This window comes from Brienomyrus brachyistius, chromosome 14 (genome assembly GCF_023856365.1).
Source record: "Brienomyrus brachyistius isolate T26 chromosome 14, BBRACH_0.4, whole genome shotgun sequence".
In the NCBI taxonomy this organism is placed as follows: Eukaryota; Metazoa; Chordata; class Actinopteri; order Osteoglossiformes; family Mormyridae; genus Brienomyrus; species Brienomyrus brachyistius.
Window position 1 is genome coordinate 10022021 of NC_064546.1, and position 27095 is coordinate 10049115.

Genomic DNA, 27095 nt, shown 5'->3' on the forward strand with positions numbered 1-27095 from the left:
GTGCGCCATGTTTTTTTTCCCCCTGAAACTGCTACATCGACATATCTGTCATATTGATTAGTGGAGCTGATCATGTGACATGAGAACTTCCTAGAGGTCCTTGTGAGCTACAAATACTGTAACTTACAAAGGATTTTGCGTGTTACTTGGAATAACTTAATGCACCATATTACAGTAAATGTTCATCACAGCCATACATTAATGAAACATTTTCAAAGAAAAACATAATAATTTTTAATGTATTTTTATCAGTGTAATAATATTCATGGCCAGTAATTTTGTGCTATTATTTGTTTTAAATCAGTAAATACACATTTATTTTTAAATACTGTCATGTATGTGTATATTTAGTCCGACTCCAGAATATTCTTTTCTTGATGTCACCAAATGACTTCTTGCACACAGTGAGATTCTGAAATTTGTAGCCTGTCGTGTTGACATCCACTGAACCCATCAGCATATTCACAGAGGGAATTAAGGGGTGATGCATGTTTTCTGGTTCATGTGGCACAGTTGGGGTCTTCAGGTTGGAGGTCAGGTCATGTCTCCCTCTGTTATTTGCAACTGGAATATGGATCGTAGTCGTTTGACTCGCTTCTACCTTTGAGTCTTTTGAGGTACAGCACAAGAATGCAGCTGGATATAAATCTTTCAAATGTTTTGGCAAAGGGGATAAGCCTCATCATATTTTGCACTGACGTTTAAAGGAATCAGTTGCAAATACTAACATACCAGAGACAGAATAGATGCTGAGACTGAAAATCATGTGAATTGATTACAGGATTCAGTAGAATTAGAATCATGGTTGGACATTAACTGGCATATCTTTCAATAAAAAAAAAATCTAACATCAAAAGGTTGAATATTTTGATTTTATTCTAGTGTCTTGCATTAAATGAATGTTTTTTATTTTTTGTCATTTTTTGTGCACATCAGTTTTTAGAATTCAAAGAAAAACCACCAGCCCCCCCCCACCCAAAAAAAAAACCCTAAATTGTAAATGAATTAGTTTTTAGCTTGGTTTAATTTAATGTTCAGTTATTATGTTCATTTGTTGCCATTCAACGAACAAGAAGTATTACAGTCTTGTTTTAAAAATATTAATAATTCAGGTTTTTCCAAGAAGCAAAAAAAATCTTCTCATTTAGGTAATCCGATACCAGGAAATCTACTGCTATAGCTTCTCATACAATTACCGTACTTTATAAGTGTGTAGTTAAAATTTATGTATGGTATTGTTTGCCTTAAGCCTAATTCCAGCTAATGGTTCCAAAAGCATGGACCGGTTGAAGTCGAATTCATTACAACAAATTCAAATGACGGTGCTGTCCGTACCGGAATAATGCAGGCACTGTAACGAACAGGCGAGGTCTCAAATCGAGCTGATTACGTCACTTAATTGAGACCGTGAACTGGAAGGACCAGTGACGTTTTTCTGACGACGGACCGAAATAATGTTGCCGCGCTGAAAACGGAGAAAGAAGAAGATTTAAGTGAATGTGTGTCTCAGTCTGTTGTTAACGGGTTCTACGAGCTTTTATAACGTGTGACGCAAATCCAGTAAGAGACTGGTTTGTTTCGATGTGATGAGTCCGTCTTTTAAGTTCTGCAGAGTGCGTTGTGGACAAAGCAGAAGATCAGTGGCACAGCCGAAATATTAATTCCAAGCCACTTGTTAGCTAGTTTGCTAACCAAGTGTGTTCACACCAAACAGAACCTCAGATGAGAAGCCAGTGTGACAGATTGAGGGTTTAACTGCACAGTTTGCAGGCAAGTCCCAACAGAATCGACCTTGGTGACAGGGAGCGGGGCGATGAGAAAGTCCAGTTGTCTATATATAATACACACACAGGTCTGTTTTGTTGTATTATACTTTTGCTTGACACTGCAGACTCTTTCCCACACTCCACTATGTCGATATTTACAGCAGTTGGCTGTAATCTTATTGTGTTTTCATACGCTTCCCAGCCAAGATGAAGCGAAGGGTGGAGCAGGTTGACCATCTCAAGAAAAAGAAGAAGCGCTTGGATGATTCTAGTTTTGATGAATATGACGACGAGAAATCGTTCATATCAAGCAGCCAGGGTACGATGTTTCTGTTTATTAACAAAACGTTCCGTTAAATTACTAGGTGTAATTAGGTCCAGGTCTAAACATTGAAACATTGTGTCCTGTAAAATAACATTTTAAAATAAAAAAGTGCAGGTTTAATTTGAATTTATGAATTCTATGTCACTTTTATTCTAGATTTAGCATTTAAAATTTGTTAACTTTTGGATAGGTATAAAAACCCACTCTTTTACAAAAATAGTGCTGAATTATAATGTACTTGATCCCACTGGGAAATTCTGAATTTGATGTGAGTTCTGCAGCTGTACAGAGTATTCACATGGGGCTAGATTGAGATTAAAAGTCAGCCTTGGACTTTGGAGTCACCCACATGCCATTGGCCCACCAGGAAAGTGCCCAGTATGTCAGATGGCCAGTCCAGCCCTGCCCATACATCACCTTCCATCTTAGTTGTTGAGTGTATCTAGGCAGTTTGCATACATCACACTCTGTACTGCACACTTTTTGTGTTACATTGCATTGCACTTGGTCTCCTGTGCGTATTTCAGATTCCAGTCAGAGTGACTCTCACAGTGACGCTGAAGAGCAGAAGCCCTTGAAACCGTCCCCATCTCATCATGGATCACAGTCAGAAAGCTCCCAAGAGACGTCCTCCAACAAGTTTTCTATGTACAACAGTGTATCACAGAAACTTATGGTGAGAAGTTACATGGCCTGTCCTTCAGGCTTTGTTAACTGGGTCAGACCTTGGGGCCATTATTTTTTAACACCAACTTCATTTAATTTTAGAATCAGAGTCAGAATTATTTATCTCCAAGTACTTTTACATACAAGGAATTTACTTTTGGGTAATGTATAAAATAAATGTAAATGAAATTATGTGCTTAGTACAGTTAAAGTGCATATAAAATTAAATGTAGCAACGGGTTATATGCCTGTGTATAGCACTTTAGTAAACTTCGTTGTTTTAAAGTGCTCTATAAATTAAATGAAATGATGCTAAATCACCATTTTTGTTTTTGATTTTTACTTTGAATCTAATCTTTCATCTACTTTGTGCTTATAGGCCAAGATGGGCTTTCGAGAGGGCGAAGGGTTGGGGAAATTCGGACAGGGCCGGCGAGAGATAGTCGAGGCATCGACACAGCGTGGCCGCAGGGGCCTTGGCCTTACCCTGAAAGGCTTTCAGGGGGAGCTCAACGTGGACTGGCAGGACGAGCCGGAGGTACCTGGCAGTGCCCACCTCCTGCCCTCAGCCACAGCGCAGATCCCTGGTCTGCATGTAAGCAGTGTTTTCCTTTCCTTCTCAGCCCAGTGCGGTGGAAGAAGTCACCTGGTTCCCAGAGAGCTCAACAGAGATGCCTGACGCCGAGGAGCTGGCCGACTGGATGACTACCGGGGAGGTTTGTTTTTCCCTCGTGGGTCGTGGGTCTGACCTGGAAGTTAATCCCAATGAGCACAGTACAGTGGGCACATTGGATGGGAAGCCAGTCTAGTGATACAACATCTTGCAGCATTTACAGGCAAATATTGGCAGTGGTATTACTATGATTTCATTGTAACGCATTGGTTACTGATGCTCATCTAGGATTGGTTCCAAAAGATTGGGTCTTATAATAGTGCAGATGTTGTTTATGCTGGGGAAAATACCATTAGCAGTCCGTAGTTCTGGGATTTAGGGTAAATCCGAATACCAAGAATACAAAGACCATACTGGAATGCAAAGACCATATTGGAGCTGGTCTCCAGCAAAGGAAGATAACAACATAAAACGGGTAAACGAGAACACGAGTCTGGTCAAGTACGCATATGGAGATTCACCCTTGATTAGCTTAGTGTCTGTAGCTTCATACCTTCAAATGTCGAGGAATGTTGTTAGAACTGATCTTTTTATTGTTTGTTTTTTTCCTTCTTCAGAGGAAGCTGAAGATCGACGACGAGACTGAGTTTTGCAGTGAAGATCTCCTGCACAGCCTGCTGAGGTGTAAGGTGAGGCGTGAGGCGGCTCTGGGGGGCTGTGTTCAGGAGATGGCCGTGCCCGGACCGTCTGTGACTTCTACGCCTGTCCCACTCCTCCCCAGTCCATCTTTGACGACCTCGAGGGGGAGGAGATGCGCCGTGCGCGGACTCGGTCCAACCCATACGAGACCATCCGGGGAGGCATCTTCCTCAACAGGTAGTCAGCCTCTGTTGTCATGCTACTGCGTGGATAATCCACTGCTAGATCTCAGCTCAAGTGATGGTGCAAGAGCAGGCATGTCAGGGTCCTGTACGTTTAGCTATCCTTCTAGAAACAACAGTTTATTTTTGTATTTGCATGCATACTTGGGAGGTTAATACAGTAATATGGCATGCCACAATATTTTGGGGGGGGCTCTCAACCAAGACCACCCAGCCCATGCATTTTATTGTGAGGTGACGACTTGATGCCAAGATTTCAAAATATCGGAGTACCGTTGCTTTTGAAAATACTATCAAAAAAACATATACCGTGGTAAAATGTCTGGTATGAAAAATTATGTACTACCCTTGCTGATTTTCATTCAAACTTTTTTTTTTTTTTTTGGTTATTATCAGCAGCCATCTTGCCAGTTCACACTGGGGAGAACATGTGTTCATGGAGAGAATAATATAAGCTGGAAATTATTCAGTACCAAATAAGGTGGAGCATGTAAGGACAGCTGTGTCCTTGAGAGGTAAAGTGGGCAATCCCACAAAAACAAAGTTTTGAGAAAATGAGCTCCAAAATCAGTGTGCCTATACCCTACAATTGATATATATCATAGGTAGCACAGATCTTGGTATATTTAAAAGATAGACCCTCAATAATTAATATTGGACATTAAACTCATTTTTGACTGACATGGGATAGCCCACTATACCTCTCAAGGGCACAGTTTTAGTTCTAGTTAAATACCGCAATGCTTTTCCAAAAGTCAAGGCATAGTGTATATGATTTTTAAAAAATTTTTCATTAAAAGTACATAAAAAGTTCAGAAATAGGATGTTCAGAGACACAGACTTCCTTTTAGAGGTAAATAGCCTACAGAAAGATGCAGCTTTGAATAGCCCTGACTGGGTCAAACACAAGTAAGAATGTACTTTTAAAAGATGTCCTTATTTCATGCACTTGCAGTTGCATAACATACTTATATTTGTTGATGCCATGTTATATGGAGCAAAAAGAATGGTGGCTGTAATTTGAAAGAATTACTTAGATTGTGTGTTATTAGTTGGCCTAGTTTAATTTTGCTCCTGCATCCACGTCCTTCCTTATTTTGATCCGGTACCCTTTGGTCTTCTCAGGGCAGCGATGAAAATGGCCAACATTGACCACGTCTTTGACAATATGTTTACCAATCCGAAGGACTCCCAGAGGGTAAGGCCTCCGCTTTTCAGAAGGAGACGTTCACACCTTGCTGCTGCCTGTCTCTTCCTCTCCAACTCATTTCCCATAACTGGTGTCAGTGAGCTTGGAGTCCATCACAGGACACATACTATTTAATTACACATACTATTTAATCACATAGTTATTTAATCTGTTAATAATTACAGTATTGGTAGTTATTAGATTAGCAGTAGTTATTACATTATTGGCTATACAGGAACTACGTCACAAAGCAAATTTAGACACTTGTATGTTGTCAGGAAACTAGATTCTTCTATTAATTCCTTGTCCATGGTCCTCTATTCCTTGTTTCATGCACTTGCAGTTGCATAACATACTTATATTTGTTGTATGAATCCCTGTCGAGTTCAACTGCTTTTAATTTGAGATAATCCCTTGTTTCATGGTGTCCCCGACTAAAATAAGCCAGTTGCAGCGTGTTTTGCCATGAATATAACCCTGGATGCTGACATGGCATTTAGAGACAACACAACTGAATCACTGCTCAACACAGCTAAATCACTGCTCAACACAACTGAATCACTGCTCAACACAACTGAATCACTGGCATAGACTTTTATTTTATATTCTGTTCTTTTTCATTGGTTTCAGACTTTAGGAACTATATGGCTGTCTTTCACCATTTCTTGTGTCCCTGGGGTGTATGCACACCATATATAGTGATTTACTGTCAGTATAAATATTTGAAGGAAATAGACCATCTGAAATAAGAAGTAGAGCCTAAAGGTCTTGTGGGGGAACCTTGTCTTCTTTGGGAGGAGTTTTCCAGGTACGCACTTAATAAGATGATGGATATTTTATTGATCCCGAGGGAAATTCGTTTTCATATAAAGGAACTCAAAGCGCACAGATGCGGACAAACTCATAGTGCAAATAGAGAGCAAACGTAGTGCAAATAGAGAGCAAACGTGGTGCAAATAGAGAGCAAACGTAGTGCAAATAGTTATTTGCACGGATGAAATAAGGAAATTTATACAACAGTTTTTTCTGACCAAGAAATCTGATCGGACAAGAGACGTTTTTTGAGTGTCCATCACTGAATCTCAGGCGTGATATATTGGAGCACAACTGCACTCGTATGTTATTGCTTAAATAAATAAGCAGGAGGTGATGGTGTAGTGACGCACTGCTTGCTCTTCGACACACAGAAGCCGTGCACGCGAGACAAGGAGGGGGAATTGTTGTACTTCGGGGATGTGTGTGCCGGCCCGGGAGGCTTTTCCGAGTATGTCCTGTGGAGGCGCCGTTGGCATGCCAAGGGCTTTGGCATGACGTTGCGCGGGCCCAACGACTTCAAACTGGAGGACTTCTTCGCCGCGCCCAGCGAGCTCTTCGAACCCTACTACGGTGAGGCTCTCCAACACGCAGCACTCCTCCGTAAGCATGCGAGAACTGTTGTCGTGCAAACTCGCAAGAATTCCTTTGTGTTTTACACAGGGGAAGGAGGGATAGATGGAGATGGCGACATCACCAGGCCGGAAAACATCACCGCCTTCCGGAATTTTGTCATGGAGAGCACGGACAGGCGAGGGCTGCACTTCCTCATGGCGGACGGGGTAATGAGCGATCTGTCTTGCGGGTTTCATCCCATCTTTGTCAGATGTGATGACCTCCATTTTCCTCCCTGTCTCCAGTGCTCCTATGGTTTCTGTTGATGTCTGTGGAGTATCGAGGTGGCATTCTGGGTCCCCTGTGTCCTGTATTATGAGCTCACCAGCTGCCTGTCCCCATACAGGGCTTTTCGGTGGAGGGACAGGAGAACATCCAGGAAATCCTTAGTAAACAGCTGCTGCTCTGTCAGTTCCTCACCGCATTGTCCACAGTCAGGACAGGTAAGGGGCCCTGTTTGGAGCTTCACTACTTCATCTGCTCTGTGCCCCGTCAGCATTGGAAAGTGTCTTGTCTTATCTTCTCTGACCCTTTGTTGTGATAGGTTGAAATCCTTTTGAAGTGTATGTGTAATGCAATTCCATTGAGGCTCTTGTAATATAATGTTTGTGTTGGGCAGAAAGAACCAATTTATTTTGCAGCAAAGGTTCAGCTCCGTGGCGACTGACTGATATTTTATGTTTAAGTGGAATGAATAATGATGTTTTCATTTTGTCTCACCTAACTTCCTGTTTTGTGTTTCTGCGGCAAACGCACATCTCCTGACTCCAGGCATCCATGCTCTTCCTCACCACCTGTTTTGAGCTCATATCTGTACTTGCAACCAGGCTGCAAACCACATACCAGCAAATCTTTGTCTCTCTCTCTCTCAGGTGGACACTTCATCTGTAAGACCTTTGACCTGTTCACCCCCTTCAGCGTCGGCATGATTTACCTGCTCTACCTATGCTTCGAGAGGGTGTCCCTCTTCAAGCCGATCACAAGCCGACCTGCCAACTCTGAGAGGTCCTGCCAGCGCAAGCTGAGAAATTCTAGTCGCAATTTTGAGTTGTATCTACCTCTAGTTTCTAACCCAACTTAACATGTTTATCTTAATAGCCTATATGTACTTTGTGTATTAGTGTGTATTGCCTACCAGTGTGACTCACATTATCAAATGGCCTGTAAGTACTGGATAAACCTTGAACTTCAGAACTCAACACCTGACTTCCTTCTAAGGTATGTGGTGTGTAGAGGGTTGAAGCCTGGGTCAGACCCTGTCAGGGAATACCTGTTCACCATCAACCTGAAGCTGAACCAGCTGAGGGACAAAGAATTGGATGTCAATGAGGTGGTGCCCCTGGACATCATCAAAGGAGACACCGACTTCTTCAACTATATGATCGTCTCTAACGAGAAGTAGGCGATTACATTTTCTTTGAACGCTTCCCTTTATTGACGGATGAGCAGGAGCAATCTTGGCACTTATGTGTCCTATTCCATGAAAACTTGTTGAGAAATAGAGCAGCAGTGTTTTTGCAAAATTCCCATAATTCCACTTGGTTAAGTAAAACAAGGGTGGGGATTTGCAGGCACCTACCTGTACTGTGGATAGACTGTGTGTGTGTAATGAGTTGAGGGAATCGGTGTTGATTTGGTAACTAGCAAATTTCCTGAGGCTTTTCCTCTGTGCGTTTTGTGTCCCCCTAACCCCATTAGTTCCAGTTATGTTCTCAATGTGCCAAAGCCTTGTAAACATGTTTATACACTTCATTGTCTATGGTGATTCTGATGCTGTATAACTTTGCTCTCCTTTTAAGGCACTGTGCTGTCCAGATTAAAGCCCTAGCTAAAATCCACGCTTACGTCCGGGACTCGTAAGTCTGCCCTTTCACTTGAAGTGCTATGCGGCTTCGCTTGTACAGATTTGCCGTTGTTTTCCCCAGAATGTTTACCTGTTCACCTTATTAAAAAGCAGTAGGATATTCTCCATAATTGGACTCCTCAGCTAAAAGGTCCCAGTAACCATGGTTTCAGTTTTATTAGGAAACAGCTGGGAAGTTTTATATAAATAAAATAACTTTATATGCTCTGTAATTTTGAACGATAATTGGTTAACACTTTATTTGAAACTGTCACCTATAATGCATTGTAGATGCCTTCATAATGCATTATAATGGTCAGTATAGGAATTAAGTATGCTTAGTGCTACATTATAGTGCCGTATAGATGACAGCTTCATAAAGCATAGATAATGCATAATACACATGGCTATAAGATGTTATGCCTTTTTATAAATAGTTATACCGTGTTTATAATGCTTTATGGATGTATTATGTGTTATGAATGCATTCATAGATTTTGTTAGACATGGCATTCATAGAAAGTGTTACGGATAATTCTTTTTACTTGTTGTCATTCTTGTTACTCTCTGTGTTTGCAGGACCTTGTCAGAAGGGCGGCAGGCAGACATCAGGAAGCAGTGCCTCAGTCTCTGGGGGGTGAGTCCCCCCCAATATCCATATAAATGCTCACCAGTGCTTTCTTTCCAATAGCTCTGTTCCCCTCTCTCCCTTCCCCTTGCAGATCCCAGATAAGGCCAGAGTGGCCCCCTCCAGCACAGACCCCAGGAGTAAATTCCAGGAGTTGATGCAGGTGGGGAAAGTCTTCGTGCCGTACTTGAAGTCCGTGTGGAATGACATGTGTGCTGGGTTACTAAGTAGATCGTGAACCTGAACAGCCCCCCCCCCCCTCCCTGTGGCCCAGGGTACGGACATTGAATCTTTCAACTACAAACCGACTCAGCTGACCGTCAGCACGCTTGAAAAGGTGCACCATGTCCTGGACTACCGCTGCATGGTGGGAGGTGGAAATCGTCTCTTTTTGCTTGGCATGGGAGTAAGTGTAGGCCGTCTCTTAGCTAACTTTTTGAGCAATGTTGTGAGGCTGTGTTGTTCACCAGTGTTCTTCCGACATTTTCCCCATTGATACTTGGAAACAAATTTCTATTTGAAAAACTTTATCTGGCAGCAGGTAACTTTTCACAATCATTAGTTGCCCTTTGTCTCACCTAGATGGCAGTTGCCTGGCAACATTGCTAAAAAGTTGCCCCCGTGTATCGTCAACTTTAGGCAAGATCTTGGTAGATTTTTCTAGAGTTTCATAATACCATCAAATCTACGCTAAACCAGTACATTCCAAAAGAATTCTTGTGCTGTATTTACCGAAGATGGTGTTAAATTAACAACATCCATAATTCATATTCGTAGCTGTCTTGGTTTTGTTTGGTGCTAACTATATAACCAATATGAGACAGAACAGCTACAATATAAACTGTTAAAGCATCCATTGTTGTCCGGTTTGTTGTGAGAACTCTGAAGTTCCATGGCTCTTCACCGGTTTCTTCTGATCACAGAGATCCCAGATCTACACGTGGGATGGCAAAATCCCACTGCGCTGGAAGAAGCTGGAGAACTTTAACCTGGAGCTGCCCAGAGACACCCTTCTGAGTGTGGAGATCGTCCAGGAGCTCAAGGGAGAGGTGGGCCTTCAGACTCTCCTGAAGGAAGACATTTAAGAGGATCTCATTGCCAACAACAACGATTATCGCATGACCTTGTACTTTTGCTGATCTTGAAATGGCATCTTTGGATTGAAGCATGGGGGGGGAATGCGACTCAAATGAACAGATTAGCTTCTCAGATGGGATCTTCAAGAAAGGAGACCATTTTGTGAAGCCACATGGGGATCATGAAGTAAAAGTTCATTGGATGTTTGATTTCAGCTCTAATTGGTCAGCATGGCTTTTATTCACATTGCTCCCATGCTTCCGCAGGGCAAGGCTCAACGTAGGATCAACGCCGTCCATGTAATGGATGCTCTGGTGCTGAATGGGACTGACGTCCGGGACCAGCACTTTAACCAGAGGTTAGTCTTTCGGTCATCCAGGCCAGATCTCAGATCAACACTCGATACACACACTGAAAAGGTAACAAAGTTTGTTGGCCTGACAGGATCCAGATGGCAGAGAAGTTTGTGAGAGCAGTGTCCAAACCAAGCCGACCTGACATGTATCCCATTCGGTAAGTAAGTCTAAAGAGTTTCATTTACCTTCTGTTTTTAAGGTTCAGTATCTTGAGGGGTTTGGTCTGGTATGAATGTGTCACTTCTCCATGTTATGCTTTTTTCTTCCCAGAGTAAAGGAGGTATACAGATTAGAGGAGATGGAGAAAATATTCATCAGGTGAGGCCAGGACATGAATTAATGTTTGTTTGTGCTTCATATCTATTCATGTAGCTGATGCTCAGATTGACTTTCTACTTATAGACACATTCCCACAGGGAGACACACATTAGTTATTTTGAACATTTTGATGTATTTGTGTTACGTTTGTATTTATGTTTTTTTTTTCTAATATGCAACAGCAGTTCTACCTCACTGGACATGAAGTTTATGGTTTTCTAAGGTCTGCCTCTAAATTTTGACACCTGGAGTGTTAACACATGAATATGGTCATTCCCTGTGCCCTCCAACCACGCTGGAGCCAGGCTGGAGATGAAGGTAACAAAGAGCTCAGGGGGTGTCCCACGTTTGTCCTATACTGGCAGGGACGACCGTCACTTCCTACCCAGTGGCCTGTACATCATTAAGACGGTGAATGGTGAGTTGTGTAAAGGCATAGCCGAAAAATCCAGTCAACCATGAAGCATCTTATGTTTTTTTCTGTGTTATTTGTGCTATTCCTGTCTTCACCCCCCCCCCCCCCCCCCCCCCAGAGCCCTGGACGATGGCGTACAGCAAGAATACAAAGCGGAAGTTCTTCTACAACAAGCTGACGAAAGACTCCTCTTACGACCTACCGGAGAATTCTGCGGCTCCCTTCCAGTGAGTAGCTCTTGATGCCGTTACCTAGCTCGGAGCAAAAAAACCTTGCCTGAACGTTAGATATTGTCAGTCGGCGGACAAACGAAAACTGTACCGTCTGTCACAGCGTGTGCCACTCTGAACAACTCTTCTGGGCATGGGAAGAAGGCGTGAAAGTGCACGACTCACAGACAAGGGTGGACCCTGAGAAGCTGTCCAAGGATAATGTTCTGGCCTTCATCCGGCAGCACTACCAGCACTGAGGAGCTGCTTTGGGCCCTAGAGAGACATGGTCTGCCTAAATCTGACACCTAATACCAGGAAAGGACTATAGCCAATCCACAACCTATTCATGTGGCCTGTCTGTCTGCGCTTGCTTTCTTAGACACCCCCAGCCTTACTCAATTCATGTCTATACATGCTACAGTCATTTAAACCCCTAAGATCCCAGCCTACTTGGGTAACTGAGATACACTGGTTTTATGTTAACACTGGGTAATCCTTTGACTGTTCGAAGTTTGACCCTGGCATTCCCTTAAAACTGTGTTTGGCATTTTTAGAGTGAAAAACTAGTTTGTGCGATTTTCTATACCTGCATCCAAGTGCTCCATCGCAACTTGACTGCAGTGAGTGAGGATCATTCTGTACTCCTACAATATCTCAGTTTTGCAATAAACAAAATGTTGTGCAGTCCAACAGTTGGGTATGTCTTGGGAATGAAACAAAACTACTGTTCCTTATGCAGTTTCTCTCTTCGTTTTATCCTTTCTGTTTACACAGGCTAAACTCAAGTCTTTTTTAAGGCTAATTATCCACAAATTGAAATCTAGGTTCCTCATCCAGGTGTTTCCAGCCAGTAGAATTGAAGGTACTGTACAGCAAGGTCTGTGCTTATGTAATTAGATTTTCAGATGATTAGCTCCGGGTGGAAAAAGCAGTAAAACGAAAGGCAACTTATTTAAAAATAGAAGGCTGAACCTGAACACTTATAGCCTGTTTCAAGTGTGTGAACAGGACCCATGTTTCAGTTGGACGTTCCTTTTCACTTCCCAAGAAAGGTGTGCAGAGCAGTCCAGCAGTCTGAGGTTTAAGTGAATTCTGAGTACAGAGGCATTAGGGGAAAAAAAAATAAAACTTTGAGTTGGTGCTGGATTATTTTTTTTTGTTTTATCATAATTGTCGTGGTCAGTCATATATGGACCTGAATGTATGAGGTTTTGGACGAAGCAGAGACTCCGAGGCAGACCACCACTACTAGTGAAACACAAACCGCTTTGCAGTTGACTGGTCTTGCTATGCTTTCATCTTATGAGCCTTATTTATGTAAATTTCATCTGTTTGTGCAGTTTAAATTGTATGTCCCCTGCACTGAAATTATCCTCTTTGGTCTCTTTTTGTATCATATTGGGGATCATCGGAAAGGCGAGTCTATGCCTGTGTTTGAGTAGGATGTCATTTTAGCATAACTTAATAAAGACACTCTTAATGTAAATAATTTTTACTGTTTATTTACTGCCAACGGGACACATCTGTTACTTGATTACAGACATGCTGTGCAGAGGTTCTTATTTTCCTTTTGGTCTAAGTGCTGGCTAAAGGGAGAGAAATGTACGACAGCCAACTAAAGACAACTGGAGTCAGGGTTTGGCATAGCGTTGTTTTAGCTTAAAGTACTGACAAAAGCCCACTTAAGTATGCCCCCCCAAGACTCTCATACTCATCTAGAGTATTACAAACATATTTCAAAATAATGAACATCAGTACAGAGAAGTAATGGTTATAAAATGTAATTCCTCATTGGAGGAAATGTGACAATGCGATGTTAATGCCTATATCCTATATTTATTTGCAATAAGCGTGCACATTTTAGAAAACGCATACAGGTAGTGCAGCATAAGCTTCATACAGTTTCTGATTCTGACCCCCGCAGAAAAAGAAAAGATTATTGCAATCATTTTGAATTTGGGCTTCGATGAATTTCACCCTTTGGTAACCAAATCTTAGATTTTTCCTTCAAATTCTTTTCCAAATTATTTTATTTCAAATTAATTGAAAAACAATAATACATTTTAATATTCCTGAAACATAAATACAAAGAACAAAACAGTGCAAAATCTACAAACTAGCTCTTCAAACCAGTCTTGGAACTAAACTTTGACTACCATCCCTCTGTGCTTCCTCCTCGAACCTGGCTTTTCACCATACGTCTCCTTGCAGTCGCGTCTAGACATTCAGCACCAAAATCTCAGCTTCGCTGGCCAAATTAGGGGCTTAAAGCCCAAGTGTGATGAAAGCAAAAGACAGCTGTGCTGCTGCTTTATCCCCTCGAAAGGAAAGAAATGCTAGGCTGTTTAAGCTTCAACGCGGGAACACACAGGAATGCAAGCAAGACTTGTAGTGCAAACCCTTATTTTCCCCCATTCAATACAACATGCTAACTAGCGACCTCAAAATTCAACCCTGTTCCGTTGTCGAAGAATCAGTGCGGTAAGAACCAACTTTTCACTTTACCTTCCTCATACGTACCTTTTCCTTAAATTTTTTTCATGCTTAACATTACAAGTGCTTTAACCTTTCGATCATGAAATACAAAACCTATATTCTGCTAAATGAATGTCAGGCTACGTCGGCTTTGGAAGTGTGCTGTTGCTTTAAGCAATATACACATTTTCATACAAAATGATGGATGGAATTAAAGCTGCAGCAGAATTGCTTTACATTTCAGACTAAGCACCATGGATTCTGTTATGGATACTAGGGCCTGGCCTCCCTTAATTTATGACCAGTAAAAGCACCACAAGAGTCCCAAGCCTGGTGGTCTGATTAAGATTACTCCCCTGGGCACTGAGAGAGTTCTATCTGCCCTTGAACGGGGGCAACTAAAGTGCTTTTCTACCTGCCGTCCTCACATGGAGTACCGTCTTTGTCCTCTGGTGTGGAGATGGGGCTGGGTGGTGTCCCTGGTGGAGTCCTGCTCTCAGGGGTTCCGCAGCAGTCTGCGGCCTCAGCTAGCTCGCCCTCCCGTTCGCTGATAGCGGTCATTGGGCTGCTGAGGATGCGGTTGCGGGCGTTGTACCTGCTGCTCGCAGCAGAGGGCGGCGTGCTCAAGCGCCCGTGCCGATTGCTCAGGAACACTGGGGAGAAGCGGGGCAGCAGACCCTCAGTGCGGGCCCACTCCTCAGGTGTCCTGGGGCCCGGAGAGGCGCAGGGGCTGCCGGGGCCCGAGGGAGGCGACTCCAGGGCAGAGTCTGACTGAGCCCTCTGATGCCGGGGGTCAGTGCTTCTGAGGATCTCGGCAGCAGACATGCGGAAGCTGCCTTCGGGGCGGCTGCCTTTCTTCAGGAGCAGCGCCTTAAAACTGTCATTGCTGGTGGCAGTCTTGCGGAGGCTGCGCTGGATGCAGGTGGACTGGCGGGAAGACAGGCCCGGGGAGACACCTGTGGGCGTGACGGGAGGCGAGGAGGAGTGGACCCGAGGACGATCCTCCTCAGACTCCCTCCAACCTAGAACTTTACGTTTAGACCTGCAGTTAAGACAAGTTAAAAGCCATTGTCACAACTTATACAACAAGAGGTCATTACTAGGTGCACGCTCACTTTTGTTTTTTAAATATTTAATAATGGCTCTGGCACTGATCATACAGGGACCGAACAGCCCTTATAAAGTAGCCCGGCACCCCATACTCCCAGAGCACTCCCCACAGGACTCCCCAAGAGATACAGTCGAATGCCTTCTCGTCCACAAAGTCCACAAAGCACATGTAGACTGGTTGGGCAAACTCCTGCCCTGATGAAATCCTACACTGATGAAAGAGACACTTGCATTGGGGGTGAGATGGTTACACAGCTGCAGAACGTGGTCATGAATAATTTATGATACAGTTATTATAGGCAGTATGAGGAGTGGGGGAAATATAGACTTTAATTTATTCCTCTGCAATTGAAAACCACAAAGACTCATGGTTTCGACAGGCGGGTTGATAAACGAGATGAACAAACAGGAACAAAATATTCTAATAGAAATACCTGTGTATTGCTGCAAAGAGGTCTTCAGTCGTGCGAGGACGCGTGGGAGTCACCATGTCTTCTGGCTCTTCTCCGTGTGCCTCAGCCCGAGCCAAGGAGACGAAGTCGAACACCTCACCTTAACGAGATAGAGATTCATGCGATGTATCTGAGGGTCGTGACGCCAACCATGAAATCTGCCAAAACATCTCTGAGCTCAACCACAAAAGGACAAAATCAAAACATGGCCAAAGTGAGGTGGCTGGAGTTGCATGCAGTCATTGATTTCATTCTTGCTCACCTTGTATGCCTACATTCAATACTTCCGTATTAGGAATCTAATAGTAATCGAATATCTCAGAATCTACCCTAAAGAGAAGCTGCAACTGCCCCAATGTTCCGCGCTAAGCAGTCAACTACAAGGATGCAGGTAAGATCTCCATTTTCTTTTTGGAGTGCAGAAGGATTGGAACACTCCAATACACCAGAGAAGGAAAGAGCAAGAAAGCTTATTTACTGCATCCGCAATACCATCAGTCCAGACTACTTGTAGTGGGGGAGAGAATAGATACTTCCTGGATATAAATCCTATTCTTAAACCTTCTTGCAAGATTCAATCTATGCAGTAGTGCAGAGAAGCACCTTAATGAAATACATTTTAAAATGAGCAGCTACTGAGTGCCTCCATGCTGTAGCTAGGTAAAACTATAGGGGGTGGACAGAATAATGGAAGCATCACATGAAAAGCACTTTAACTTTGAAGTAAATCACAAATGTGGCCTCTCTAATGAAATGTGGAAGGGATCAGTTTGTGAGTTAACTCTAACCCAACTTTTAATCATTAATGAAATTCCTAATTATTATTTAAACTGAACCAGTTGGACTTTCCTCAGTACCGAGGCAGTTTAAACAACCCAAAACTGAACAAACTGTGGCCTGTATTAATTACATGTTGCTTACCATCATCCTCTTCCTTGGAACTGAATGAGTCTGTAGTGTTGCTTGCAGCATCAGCATCTCCATCTGACATGTTCCTTTCATCACAAATAGCCAAATCTTCCACCTTTATGGTGAGATCAAGCTCAAGGGCTGGAGAATTTTCTTTGGAGTGTTGGATGGTCAAGAAGTCTTCTTGGCTGGCTAAAGGTAAGAGACTCCCAGAGTCCTCGTCTTTGTCATCATTCATATAGTTGTCTTCACCTTCCACCAGCAGAAGTTGGGGACGATTATCTATGGGATCCAAAACTGATAACTTTTCAAGGCTAACCACCTGTGGACCAGTGTCCTCCACAACAAGCAACTGAAGAACTGGAGGCAAAGTTAAGGTGAGTTTGGGTTTTTTGGGAGAGGGAGAATTTTTTTGCGTGATTGTGGAAATTTGCAAAATCTCCAATGGATTTGAAGAGTGGTTTTCCTCTTGAGTAGGAGGAAATGACTTGTCTGGGAAATCCATCTCAATAGGTGTCATCTCCAGGGGCTTCAGGTCTTCAGTTTGGCCATTCATGATAAATCTGCCTAGTCTGTCCTCAGAAGGACTGGAGTTTTTTGAGTAATCTGTTAGGGACTGAATCACCAGTGACGATGACTGTTGAATCACATTGGAAGGACCTGGTAATATATTCATCATCTCAGGTTTTTCAGTTTTCTCTTCTTTCTCAATATGTTTCCATTCTTCATCAGGGTTATTAAATCTGTCCACTTTTTCAACAGGCCGAAGCTGTACCATGTGCAAAGCCTGGGCAGTGATCAGGGGCTTCGGAAAGTAGCTGATACTATCCATCTTCCCATCTAATGAATCATCTGTGCCCAAGGTATTTACAGTACTGAAATCACATTTTGGGCTTTGAGTTGAGACTTCTGCCTGATTCTGCAAAGACTTATGTGAGAGTTGAGGAGAGGTGGAACCACTGACGGGTAAAAGAGGAGGTGGAGATTGGTATGGTGGAGGAAGGGGTAGTGTAGCAGGACTTGAGTAATTTTTATCTAGTTGTTCAGAAATTATTGGTTCAGGTGAAGAAGGTGTATAGACATGGGTAGTGGCGCAAATCTTCTCAAGGTTAATTGGTAGCACAGATGAAGGAAAGTTCTGCCCAGGTACTTTGAAAGGACTTGAATCAGGATAAGTAGCAGCAGAGAGTACACTCGTTGTGGTTGTAATCAAGGTGTGCTGAGTAGAGTTGGTAGTCAGTGCTGCTGACATGGGAGAGCTAGAGTGGACGAGCTGGAGTTTCTTTGTGGGGTCAGGGGAACCAGCAGACATGGGTGTGGCAATGGGAGAGGCAGACACAGAAGACAAAAGAGAGGATTTTCTCTCAGGGACTTTAGGCTTAGACCTTGGCCTTGCAGGAGACCGGAACTTCTTGAGGGAAGGCAGGGTGCTGACCTGGTTAGAAAGACTACTAGTCGGGGATGTTAAGTGATTCATCTTTTCTGGTAATGAGAGTCTCTTTGCCTTATCTACCAAGGTGCCATTTAGAGCTAGAGGCAGATGCTTTTTACAGTCTGAGTGGAGCTCCTCTTGGGAGAGTGGAGACCCACCAATACAACTGGATTGAATTTCAGGAAAATGCAGTTGCTCAGCTCGCAGTTCAAGAGAGTCTCCATTCCTGGCTAAGGACTCGGCACAATCTAGGTGCAGGCTGCTGCAGTCACTCTGTGATGGTGTGATAGGGCAGATAGAGTAGAGGTTCCCACTGGAAGGAGATACCAGGCTACTACAATCACTGATGGTGCTCTGGCTATGAGAACGTAGCACCCACGGGTCCTCGCAATCACTGGACGGGCTTTGGGCAGGAGATGATGCGTTGTTGGTTTTTAGGCTCATCTGCAGAGACTCTTGGAGTGTCTCACTCGAGATTGGACTATTAGCCGGAGGATTTGTCGCTTTGAATTGGGAATCTTTCTCTGGTTTTCGTCGCAAGGAGTCAGTACGGGTTGGAGGGAGTGGTGGTTTTTTAGTCTTGCGAAGGGAGATACTGCGGGATAGGGACTTATTGCTGCAAAGGCTAATCTGGTCATCTTGGCTGTTGTGTTCTTTGCACTCATACATACAATGCTTCATATGGTCCACACCGTTGATGCTATTGTAGCTACATGACTTTTGCCCTGAGTCCAGGTTCATGGAAGTGTTGCTGCCATCATTGTCAAAGGAGAATGGTGAAAACGACTCGGTATTTTTTGAAGCGTGCTCTGAATTGCTACATATATGATTTATGGGGGTGGAGCAACTAGAACTGAGGGTTTTCTTAGGCAGGGTGTCATAGTTCCACTTTTCTGGAGGGCTACAGCTCTGAAGACTTCCGTAGGAGTAGCTAGACTCACTCTGGGTGTCCTTGCTACAGTAACTTTTCATGCCATCTGGGTTACTGCACTGAGACTCAGTTTCCGTGAGCGTTCCAGTACTGAGAGATACAGCTGAATCACAGCGGCATGGTGTAATGACTGAGGTTAAGAATGAAGGACGTTGCTCTTCTTTGATCCGAGGAGATCCGAGAGGCTTGTTCGTATGGTAGGATGCCGCCGAGTTTATGGGTATTGCACACTGTTCAAGCGCTTCAATGCTAGATACACCATCAACTGAGGAAGTTAGCAGATTGTTACTGCTGAGCAAGACTGAGCAAGTGCCATGTGGAGAGGAGGTAGGGTCCGCCAGAGTCTCACAACTCATGAACTCCCTCCGTTCTTGATTACTAGTGTAGAGTCGTGAGTCAGTGCTTTGGATGGTCCTTAAAGGTACTACCTGCATTTCTGTTTGGAGCTTGCTGATCTGGTGCGACAGAGTGCCTACAATGCAGTCCTCTGTCCCAGTAGAGGTGCTGGTGTAATTGGGCTCTCCTTGCAGGGAGGTGCGGGTTCCCTGGCGGGGTAGGCTGTAGCAACGCTGGTCACCTCTATTTAGTTCTGAGGCGAAGATGGTGCATGTGCTGTTGTTGATGGTGGAGATGCTGCCCGTGGAGGAGTTGGAGAGGTTAGCCATCTGAGCAGCTATGCCGTGACCCTTCTGTGCCCGGATCCTTCGCATGGATGGAGGCACGATCTTTGTGTCCTCCGTTTGACAACCGGAATCGCGGGTGCCGGAACGTCGCAGGGCCGAACCGACACTACCAACACGACCCAATGTGAAGTACTGACTCGGTATGCACGTTGAAGGAGAATGGCACTCGCCGGTCCCTTTGAGTGATGCAAAAAGGGAAACAAAGCAATGAATTCTCTGGCAAGGATGTAGATGTAACTAAAATCCCCTAAAGTTTAAAAACCAAGAAAAAGAATTTAAGCAACAAATGAATTTGTTGAAATGAAGTGAATCATCAGAATAAGTAATGAAGAGACAGGACACAAATACTTACACAACATAGAGGAAAACATGATTTTCACCTTACATCTACTACATCTATTTAAGTGTCTTAATGCAGGTTGCTTTGAGTAGTTTTACTTATGGTGAATTCAATTATTATACACCCTTGTACCACACAAATAATTTGGTCTCCTAAATCTCTTTTAAAAAACATAAAATACGTTTTTCAGGATAACATAAAATTAGTAAAATGTACAATATGCACATATTCCTACAATGCTGCAATGAGCTTGAGTTTGATTTTGGTTTATGACCTTCAGACTCCAAAACAAAAAAGCAAACTGCAACCCAAGGATTTATCAGAAATACCAGAAAAGTTTTATTATTAGGAAGTTTAATAGAGGAAATGAGTGTCTATGAGTGTCGGAAATGACAACGAGTTCTGACATATTTCTGGGGTCCCTACTGGGATTCTCTCCCCGATCCTGCTCCTCTTAGGTTGATAATTGCTTGGTAGGTCAGCTGGGCAAATGTTTCAGCTTTTGAAATGCATAGGAAACAATATATTAGTCTACTTGAAGCATCTGAATAGTGTTGATTATATCAACAAAAGGGATTTGAAGATTATATGCAAGAGTGCCTTTTTAAATTGACAAATTTCATTAGCCAAACTGTATTATCTATGGCTAGGAAGGTGATTTTACCAGTTTTTTTTGTAAGTATGACATCACACAAAATTGGCTTTAACGTGTAATCCACCCTGGGTTAGTCATAACAAACCTTTTGTGTGGCTACAGTACAGCCTGGACTTGAAAGTTGGAAAGATTCTCAGTCTGATGTATTGCTGCAAGCCCTCACACTTTAGTGATATCTAAACCTGTGAATGGCCTGAATGAATAATTTATATTCTTCTGTTTAGAGTTTACTATATAAAATCTTGAAAGATTCATAAACAACAGAATTGAGGAGGTAATTTTTGCACAGATTAAACAGTCAAAATTAGTGCACCACTGCTTTGTTTCAAAGGTGCAACTCTTAACAATGAAGACAAAAAATACAAAGATAAATATGAATGTATTTTTTTTTCCTAAGTCAAAACACCTTACGCCAGTGTTTCCCAACCCAGTCCTCTGGGACCCCCAGACAGTCCAGGTTTTTGTTCTCTGTCATTGCCCTGAGAGTTGAGAAGGAGCAAAAACGTGGACCATCTGAGGACTGGTTTGAGAAACTGATCTATACAACCAGGTGGAAACGGTTAAAAGGTATTGACAACTAGAGCTGTAACTGTGACACTGACAGAGGTGGAGTTTCATTTTTCATGTTTTAATTTCCTTTGATTCAGTTGTTTGCAAGTAGTATATGCCTGTGTTTTGGTTTTTTATTGGTCCTTATGGCTGTCACCAGTGTGGATTCTGCCATAAGAGCCCTTTACAAACTGAGGGGGGATAGGATTTAGTAGCCACGCAGTAAGCAGTGAATGGAACAGCAAACATCCATACCTAGCTCCTTCTGGATGTTGTCTGGGACACCTGTTATTGTCTTTCTCCTTTTGACCTTCTTAGCCCGCCTGACCAGAGTGTCCGTGTTAACTAAGGAACGCCGAATGCTGGCCTGCCGATCAAAATTCTCCCCTGATATGGAACGGTGAGAGCAGAATGGAGGTTACATCACATCATGCGTAGTTCATGGGAAAGCATACTGAACAGAAAAAATCAACCCATTGGCCTGAGAGTGGCCGAATGTGTCCGATCTCCGGGTCAGCTACAGAGAATCTTGACAATTTGCATTAATTGTGACTTCTTAAAAACTGTAGTACTGCAACAGTTATATACTGAAGGTCAAAAAATAATGTTGACTAGCATCATTAAGATACCAAGCTCCGCTGTAAATATATATCTTGTAAAATGACATCAATGCAAAACAGGTGTAAAACAATAACACAAAACCATGTTTTCCTCCTTCAACAGCACAATGATTTAATGGCACAATGACTTTTTTTTGACGTGGTAGAACATTGCCATGGAGATGAAAAGGAAAGGAGGAGTAGCCCGTTTTTTCAAGGGGGTGCGGCCTACCAGTGACATTAATGGGGATGATATCGATGGGCACACACTGGGCCTGCTGCCTCATCTTCTCCTCAGGGGTGGGCAGCGGTAGTGTTTTGCTCCAGTGCATCTGCCCGTTGATGTGGTACTCCTCCAGCAGAGGGCTCTGTAATCTCATGGAGCACATCAACCTCTCTTCCTCGGCAGAGGACATTGTGGACTGTGGGCAGAATTGGGGGGAAAGGTGGGCAATAGTACTCCTGCATTTTACTATTGCAGTCAGTGCAAAGATGACATTAAAACATTTCACTCCAACATTTTGTGTTTATCTGAGGTTTAGAGAACTACATTAACAGTCTATTGTTATTACCCTAAAAGTTATACTACAAGCTTCAAATAAATCTGTGTACAAAGTAAATAAATCCTCAAGCAGAGAAGTGTGGTCTTCCTCTATTCTCTATGCTACTTTCATAATTTCATAATTATTGAAGTTTTGTAAAAAAAAATAACAATGACAACAGGTACATTTTACAATATAGATGGACTCATTTGAACTTACTGAGAGACCCATCAAAACTTGTCATACACAAGGTCACATACCTGCTGTACTGTAATCAAAAGAATTTACTGATAAAGTGAGTAGTACCCGCATGCAATTTATTCCATTATATTCACAGTCACTCTACTTACCGGTATTGCGTGCTTTTCTTTCTAGCCAATATTTTATTCCTGACAACATTATTAATGTATTTGCACTGCAGGAGGAAACCTACATGAATTGTTGGAAACTGTGGAAACTCCACGCAGAGTACAGATGGGATTTGAACTTCAGCCATGGAGATGTAAGGCAATAGCACTATCTACTTAGCATAAATTCTACTGAGTTTCTGAGTGCTAAGTTGGCTCATTATCAGACTAGTTACATTATTTTTACGACGATCTGCCACCCTACACCTTATGCTCAATGTTGTCTTTGATATGATCCAGAGCCCATGACACTTACCAGTATAAGAGACTGGAAAATGAATTGCAATTGTACGCTATTCCATAAAAACTACATTCAGTACAGATTTAAGTTATTTTCAAACTATAGGGGGCAGTCTACCACAAATGTTAACATTCAGTTGATAGACAAATTCGAAGTAAATGTTTATGAATTCTCAGAATTATTTTTCCATTGATTTTAACACAAAATACCTGAGAATCATAATTTGGTTGTTCCCTTGACCCCATTAGTACTCAAGATATTGTATTTCAGTGCTCAAGAAAAACAATCACAACAAACTTAGTGTGATTTGGCATTTAGTTTGGCCTGAGGCCAAGGCAGAAAGCATGCTTGTGCTATAAGATTTGTCAGAACTTTTGATAAACCTGCATTATTCAAATAAAAAATAAACAGATTAGAGGTTGACCAATCTTGGTAATTATTTCAAGGTAGAGATGAGGAAAAATAAGTACATGAACAAAACGACTGAATTTTACCACGTGAAAATCTTTTGTCCTTACTTTGAACCAATGAGTCATGCAGCCAGAGATTTTAAAAATGCTTCATAAAACACTTCCATCAGGCAATGTTTCAGACTGTTCATAAGTGAACAGTTTCTGAAAATAATATCAGAAGACTGTAAACACTGTGAGAGGGCCGGGGTGGAGTGGGGTGGGATTGTTGCTGGCTTACTTTCTTACTGGTGTCCTCACGGCTGGGCAGGCCGCCGTCGGAGAGGTTGCGAGACGAGGAGGCCGGGCCCTGCGAGTAGTATTGAGAGCTGCAGAAGCCATCTTTCCTCAGCCTGTCACATTCTGGGCAGAGGCAAGAGAAACAGTCACAGAATATTGGGTAGGAGAACCCAGAGAAAAGGGCCAATAATTCAGAAGCAACAAAACAAACAAACAAAAAACAAACAAACCATATTTTATAGGGTAAAAACAAAACTTGTTACTTCAAGCAATACTAGCATGATTGAGAAAAAGGAGAACAATGGGAAAATGGGCCAATGTCAACCGGCAACGCATCATGGTGGTTTAGAATGCGGATTTATTGTGTTAATGAAAAGCTCCTGACCCAAGGGTAGGGGCATTGCTTTTTGAACTGATGAGCGCTTAATCTTAATCTGAACTACTGCAGTAAAAAAAAATATTCACTGTAAGTCATGCTGGCCAAGGTCCAGGGACTCCCAAACAAAAATAGACCAGAACTAGGGATCCCCTACCACTAGACACATGATCACTTAAGTAATTAATGAATGGGCCAAAGCTTTAAGATTTTATTTTTTTTTTCCCGGGCGTGTGATGGAGGGACTTCTGGTTAGGGGATGCTGAATGTTTTTTGCCGTTAATTCCAACACTGTCTCAATAAACCCATAAACACTAGTATATCTGACCATTAGACTTTGTATCATTAGAAGGGCCACCTTCCTCATTTTAATAGTCAATAAGGAACTGTAGCTAATAGAGATGGCATTGATCCGATACTTAGTAGTTGGAAAAAAATATATATCAGATTGGTTTTGGTAGTGACTTGAAATTTTTATATAGTATCGGACCAGAAAAAATTATATGGTGCCAACTCTAATAGGTAATTTGTGTTTCAACATCATTTAATTTCTTAACAGACAGTGACCTCCAATACAGCATCACCGATTATAGTTACAGCTGGATATGTATTGAAGCAATGCCCTCCTCAGCCTTGAGTAGTTTGGTGACCAGTACTTTAACCTCCACCGAGGCCACCTGCTGTCTCTTCTACAGACCGAACTACCAGAGACCATCTGGCCGACTCTAGGAAAGGCGACCTGTGCTTTCTTTCCAACTTACTACAAAGGTGGAATGGCGTTTTTTGATCAGCCTGATAATTGGGCAAATTTCAATTTGCCTTTTTCAGCAGGAACCAAAACAAAAACACCCACAAATGCTTCATTATTTACAGGGTACTTCACAATTTTGTAAATACTAATGAGAAATATTTCAAATAGAAAGACACAAATATATGCCACCACTGAAACAGGGCTTTAAGGTATTGTGGTGAAAGCTGCTTTGATCCTCTTGAATGTTTTCCTTGGAAAGGCTCCACCATTATTCATTAGAGATCAGGCAGCTGAGTGGGCTGCAGTGGATCAGACCAGGAAGCAAGGACAGTAAACAGCTGGACCTAGAAGTCTGCTCAGCAAAAACAAAGGAAACGCAATAAAGCACAACTGGGGAGACAATGCATCAAAGAATGAAGTGCTCTACTTTCTGAGAATGTCCTGAAGCGCAAAGACAAAAATATGTTAACCAAAAAGTAATATAATGCCAATTCTTCATCTGTGGTTTTACATTTACTTATTTAGCGGATGCTTTTATTTTAGTGACGTACATCTCTGGAGCAAATTGGGATTAATGGCTTCGCTCAAGGGCCCAACAAACCACCAGCCACCAGATTTGAACTGGTGACCTTCTGATCACAACTATAACATCCTAACCCGGCGAGCCACTCACCATCCCCAATGATGTCTGCTGTATATTTCAAAGATTTGCTAGTTGGAAATAGTCAAGCAATGCATTTAACTCATTACTATCAATTTCCAACTAGCAAAATGGTGTCAATACTAGCAAGATACTGTCAATTCAGTGGAAAATGAAAATCCCATAAATGTACCAGTCTGGGATGTCTTTATTCATAAGATACGAACCTTACGCAGCCTGCCGTGCCCCATGAGGTGGATAGAGGACTGGCACTCCTTCGAGAATGATTTGTGGCCGCAGTGTGGAAGGTGGGTCTTTGATCTGCCTCAAGATAAAGTGACCAGTGTGATGAAAATGGATGTCAAATGAAAACTAGACATGGCAGAGTCAGGCGTTTTTGGATTCTCATTTTCATCCATCCATTTTCTGAAACCAATTGTCCTATTCAGGGTCTTGGGAGGTTCAGAACCGTTCCTGGAGGCTACAGGCATAAGGCAGGGAATATCACAGGGCACACACACACATCATTCACTCACACAATGCTACAGGCAATCTGGCAACTCTAATTATCCTCAGCATGTTTTCAGACTGTGAGGGGAAACTGGCCACCATGCCACCCCGGATCCTCATCTGCAACATGTAGATATTCGGAACTGAGCAGATAAGTAATGGATAAATAATGGATACCGCTTGGATAACATCTCAATCAATCTGCTAAAATCCTTTTGAATAATATATGTCTTTAGCTTTCTTCAGTTGCATCTGAAAACTTCCATAACTTGGTAAAGTGCTCTAGAAAGATGATGATAATGAATAGATGGCTTGGGTGAGGATAAGGCTACTGGTTTGTTATTGTGAACAGGTAGGTTCTACAGCTGAGAACACCGGCATTAACTAAGTACCTTCCTCTGGTCTTGTTTTGCTTGCTAGCTGTGACCTCAGGAGCTGGACTAATGTGCAAAGGTATATGTTTACACACATTTCCTTGGCAATTAATTATTGATCTCTTAGGCCCCCAGCCATATTGGCTGTTCCTGTCTATGTGGTTGTTCTCCATATGGCCAAATATTTTAAACTCTTCAGAAATGCAGCCTCTAAAATTACTGCACACACACTAAGACCCTTGGATGCAAAGTCTCAAATGACCATACAGAGAAGGCTTCAAGCGAAGAGCAGCCGGAGGAAAGGATTAGCTAGGTTAATTACACTCCACGGGGAACACATGGCCATGAAGTCACCGGGTGGGGTCACCATATGGACACGGATAATGTAGCTGTCCCTGGGATATGTGAGACAGTGTGAGGACCCATCCCTTGAGGAAGGTGTCACAATTCAGACGACACTGCTAGTTCGCATGATTAGAGATTCCTTAAGATAGTTAACCTGCACATCTCACACTGAGGTGCAGTGGGGGGTGGAGACAAAGATAAAGGATGGGTACAGAGGCTAGTTACAAAATTATGATGGCTTGTCTGGACTGCACCCCCTGTGGGGACAGAAGCAGGCAGATCAATTCCTTATCACCGAATGAGCCTACTGTCGCTGACGACTACCCTAATTAGAATGTGCCACTGAGGAAGAACCTCCTTCTTCCTCT

At 42.7% G+C, this 27095-nt stretch overlaps 2 protein-coding genes across 13 annotated transcripts in view; one reads left to right on the plus strand and one right to left on the minus strand.

Annotated features, from left to right (window-relative positions):
- The first annotated feature begins 1413 nt into the window (after positions 1 to 1413).
- On the plus strand, positions 1414 to 13206 carry cmtr1 (cap methyltransferase 1). 5 transcript variants are annotated; one of them, XM_048974271.1, is made up of 25 exons: positions 1428 to 1499; positions 1715 to 1770; positions 1969 to 2085; positions 2619 to 2767; positions 3137 to 3295; positions 3381 to 3473; positions 3988 to 4059; positions 4152 to 4246; positions 5377 to 5449; positions 6628 to 6826; positions 6917 to 7035; positions 7215 to 7311; positions 7741 to 7873; positions 8087 to 8266; positions 8668 to 8724; positions 9291 to 9348; positions 9434 to 9502; positions 9614 to 9745; positions 10263 to 10388; positions 10683 to 10774; positions 10861 to 10929; positions 11043 to 11090; positions 11396 to 11508; positions 11624 to 11732; positions 11839 to 13206. In XM_048974271.1, the coding sequence occupies exons 3-25, from the start codon at positions 1974 to 1976 to the stop codon at positions 11972 to 11974; spliced, it is 2490 nt and encodes an 829-aa protein (XP_048830228.1). In that variant the 5' UTR covers positions 1428 to 1499; positions 1715 to 1770; positions 1969 to 1973; the 3' UTR covers positions 11975 to 13206. The 5 variants fall into 5 exon arrangements, with proteins under 5 accessions (XP_048830226.1, XP_048830227.1, XP_048830230.1 ...); XM_048974269.1 differs by having other exon boundaries at positions 1414 to 1770; XM_048974270.1 differs by having other exon boundaries at positions 1419 to 1852.
- LOC125707263 (NHS-like protein 1) overlaps positions 13204 to 27095 on the minus strand; it is a 76637-nt gene continuing 62745 nt past the window's right edge. For 7 of the 8 annotated variants that reach the window (XM_048974261.1, XM_048974263.1, XM_048974265.1 and 4 more), the window contains 6 exons: positions 23733 to 23854; positions 22085 to 22274; positions 21509 to 21640; positions 16676 to 19885; positions 15737 to 15854; positions 13204 to 15234 (listed from right to left, as the gene is read on the minus strand). In XM_048974261.1, coding sequence (XP_048830218.1) covers positions 14604 to 15234; positions 15737 to 15854; positions 16676 to 19885; positions 21509 to 21640; positions 22085 to 22274; positions 23733 to 23854 — 4403 coding nt within the window. In that variant the 3' untranslated portion in view covers positions 13204 to 14603. The remainder of the gene's footprint in view (positions 15235 to 15736; positions 15855 to 16675; positions 19886 to 21508; positions 21641 to 22084; positions 22275 to 23732; positions 23855 to 27095) is intronic. The other variant, XM_048974262.1, reaches the window with a different exon arrangement.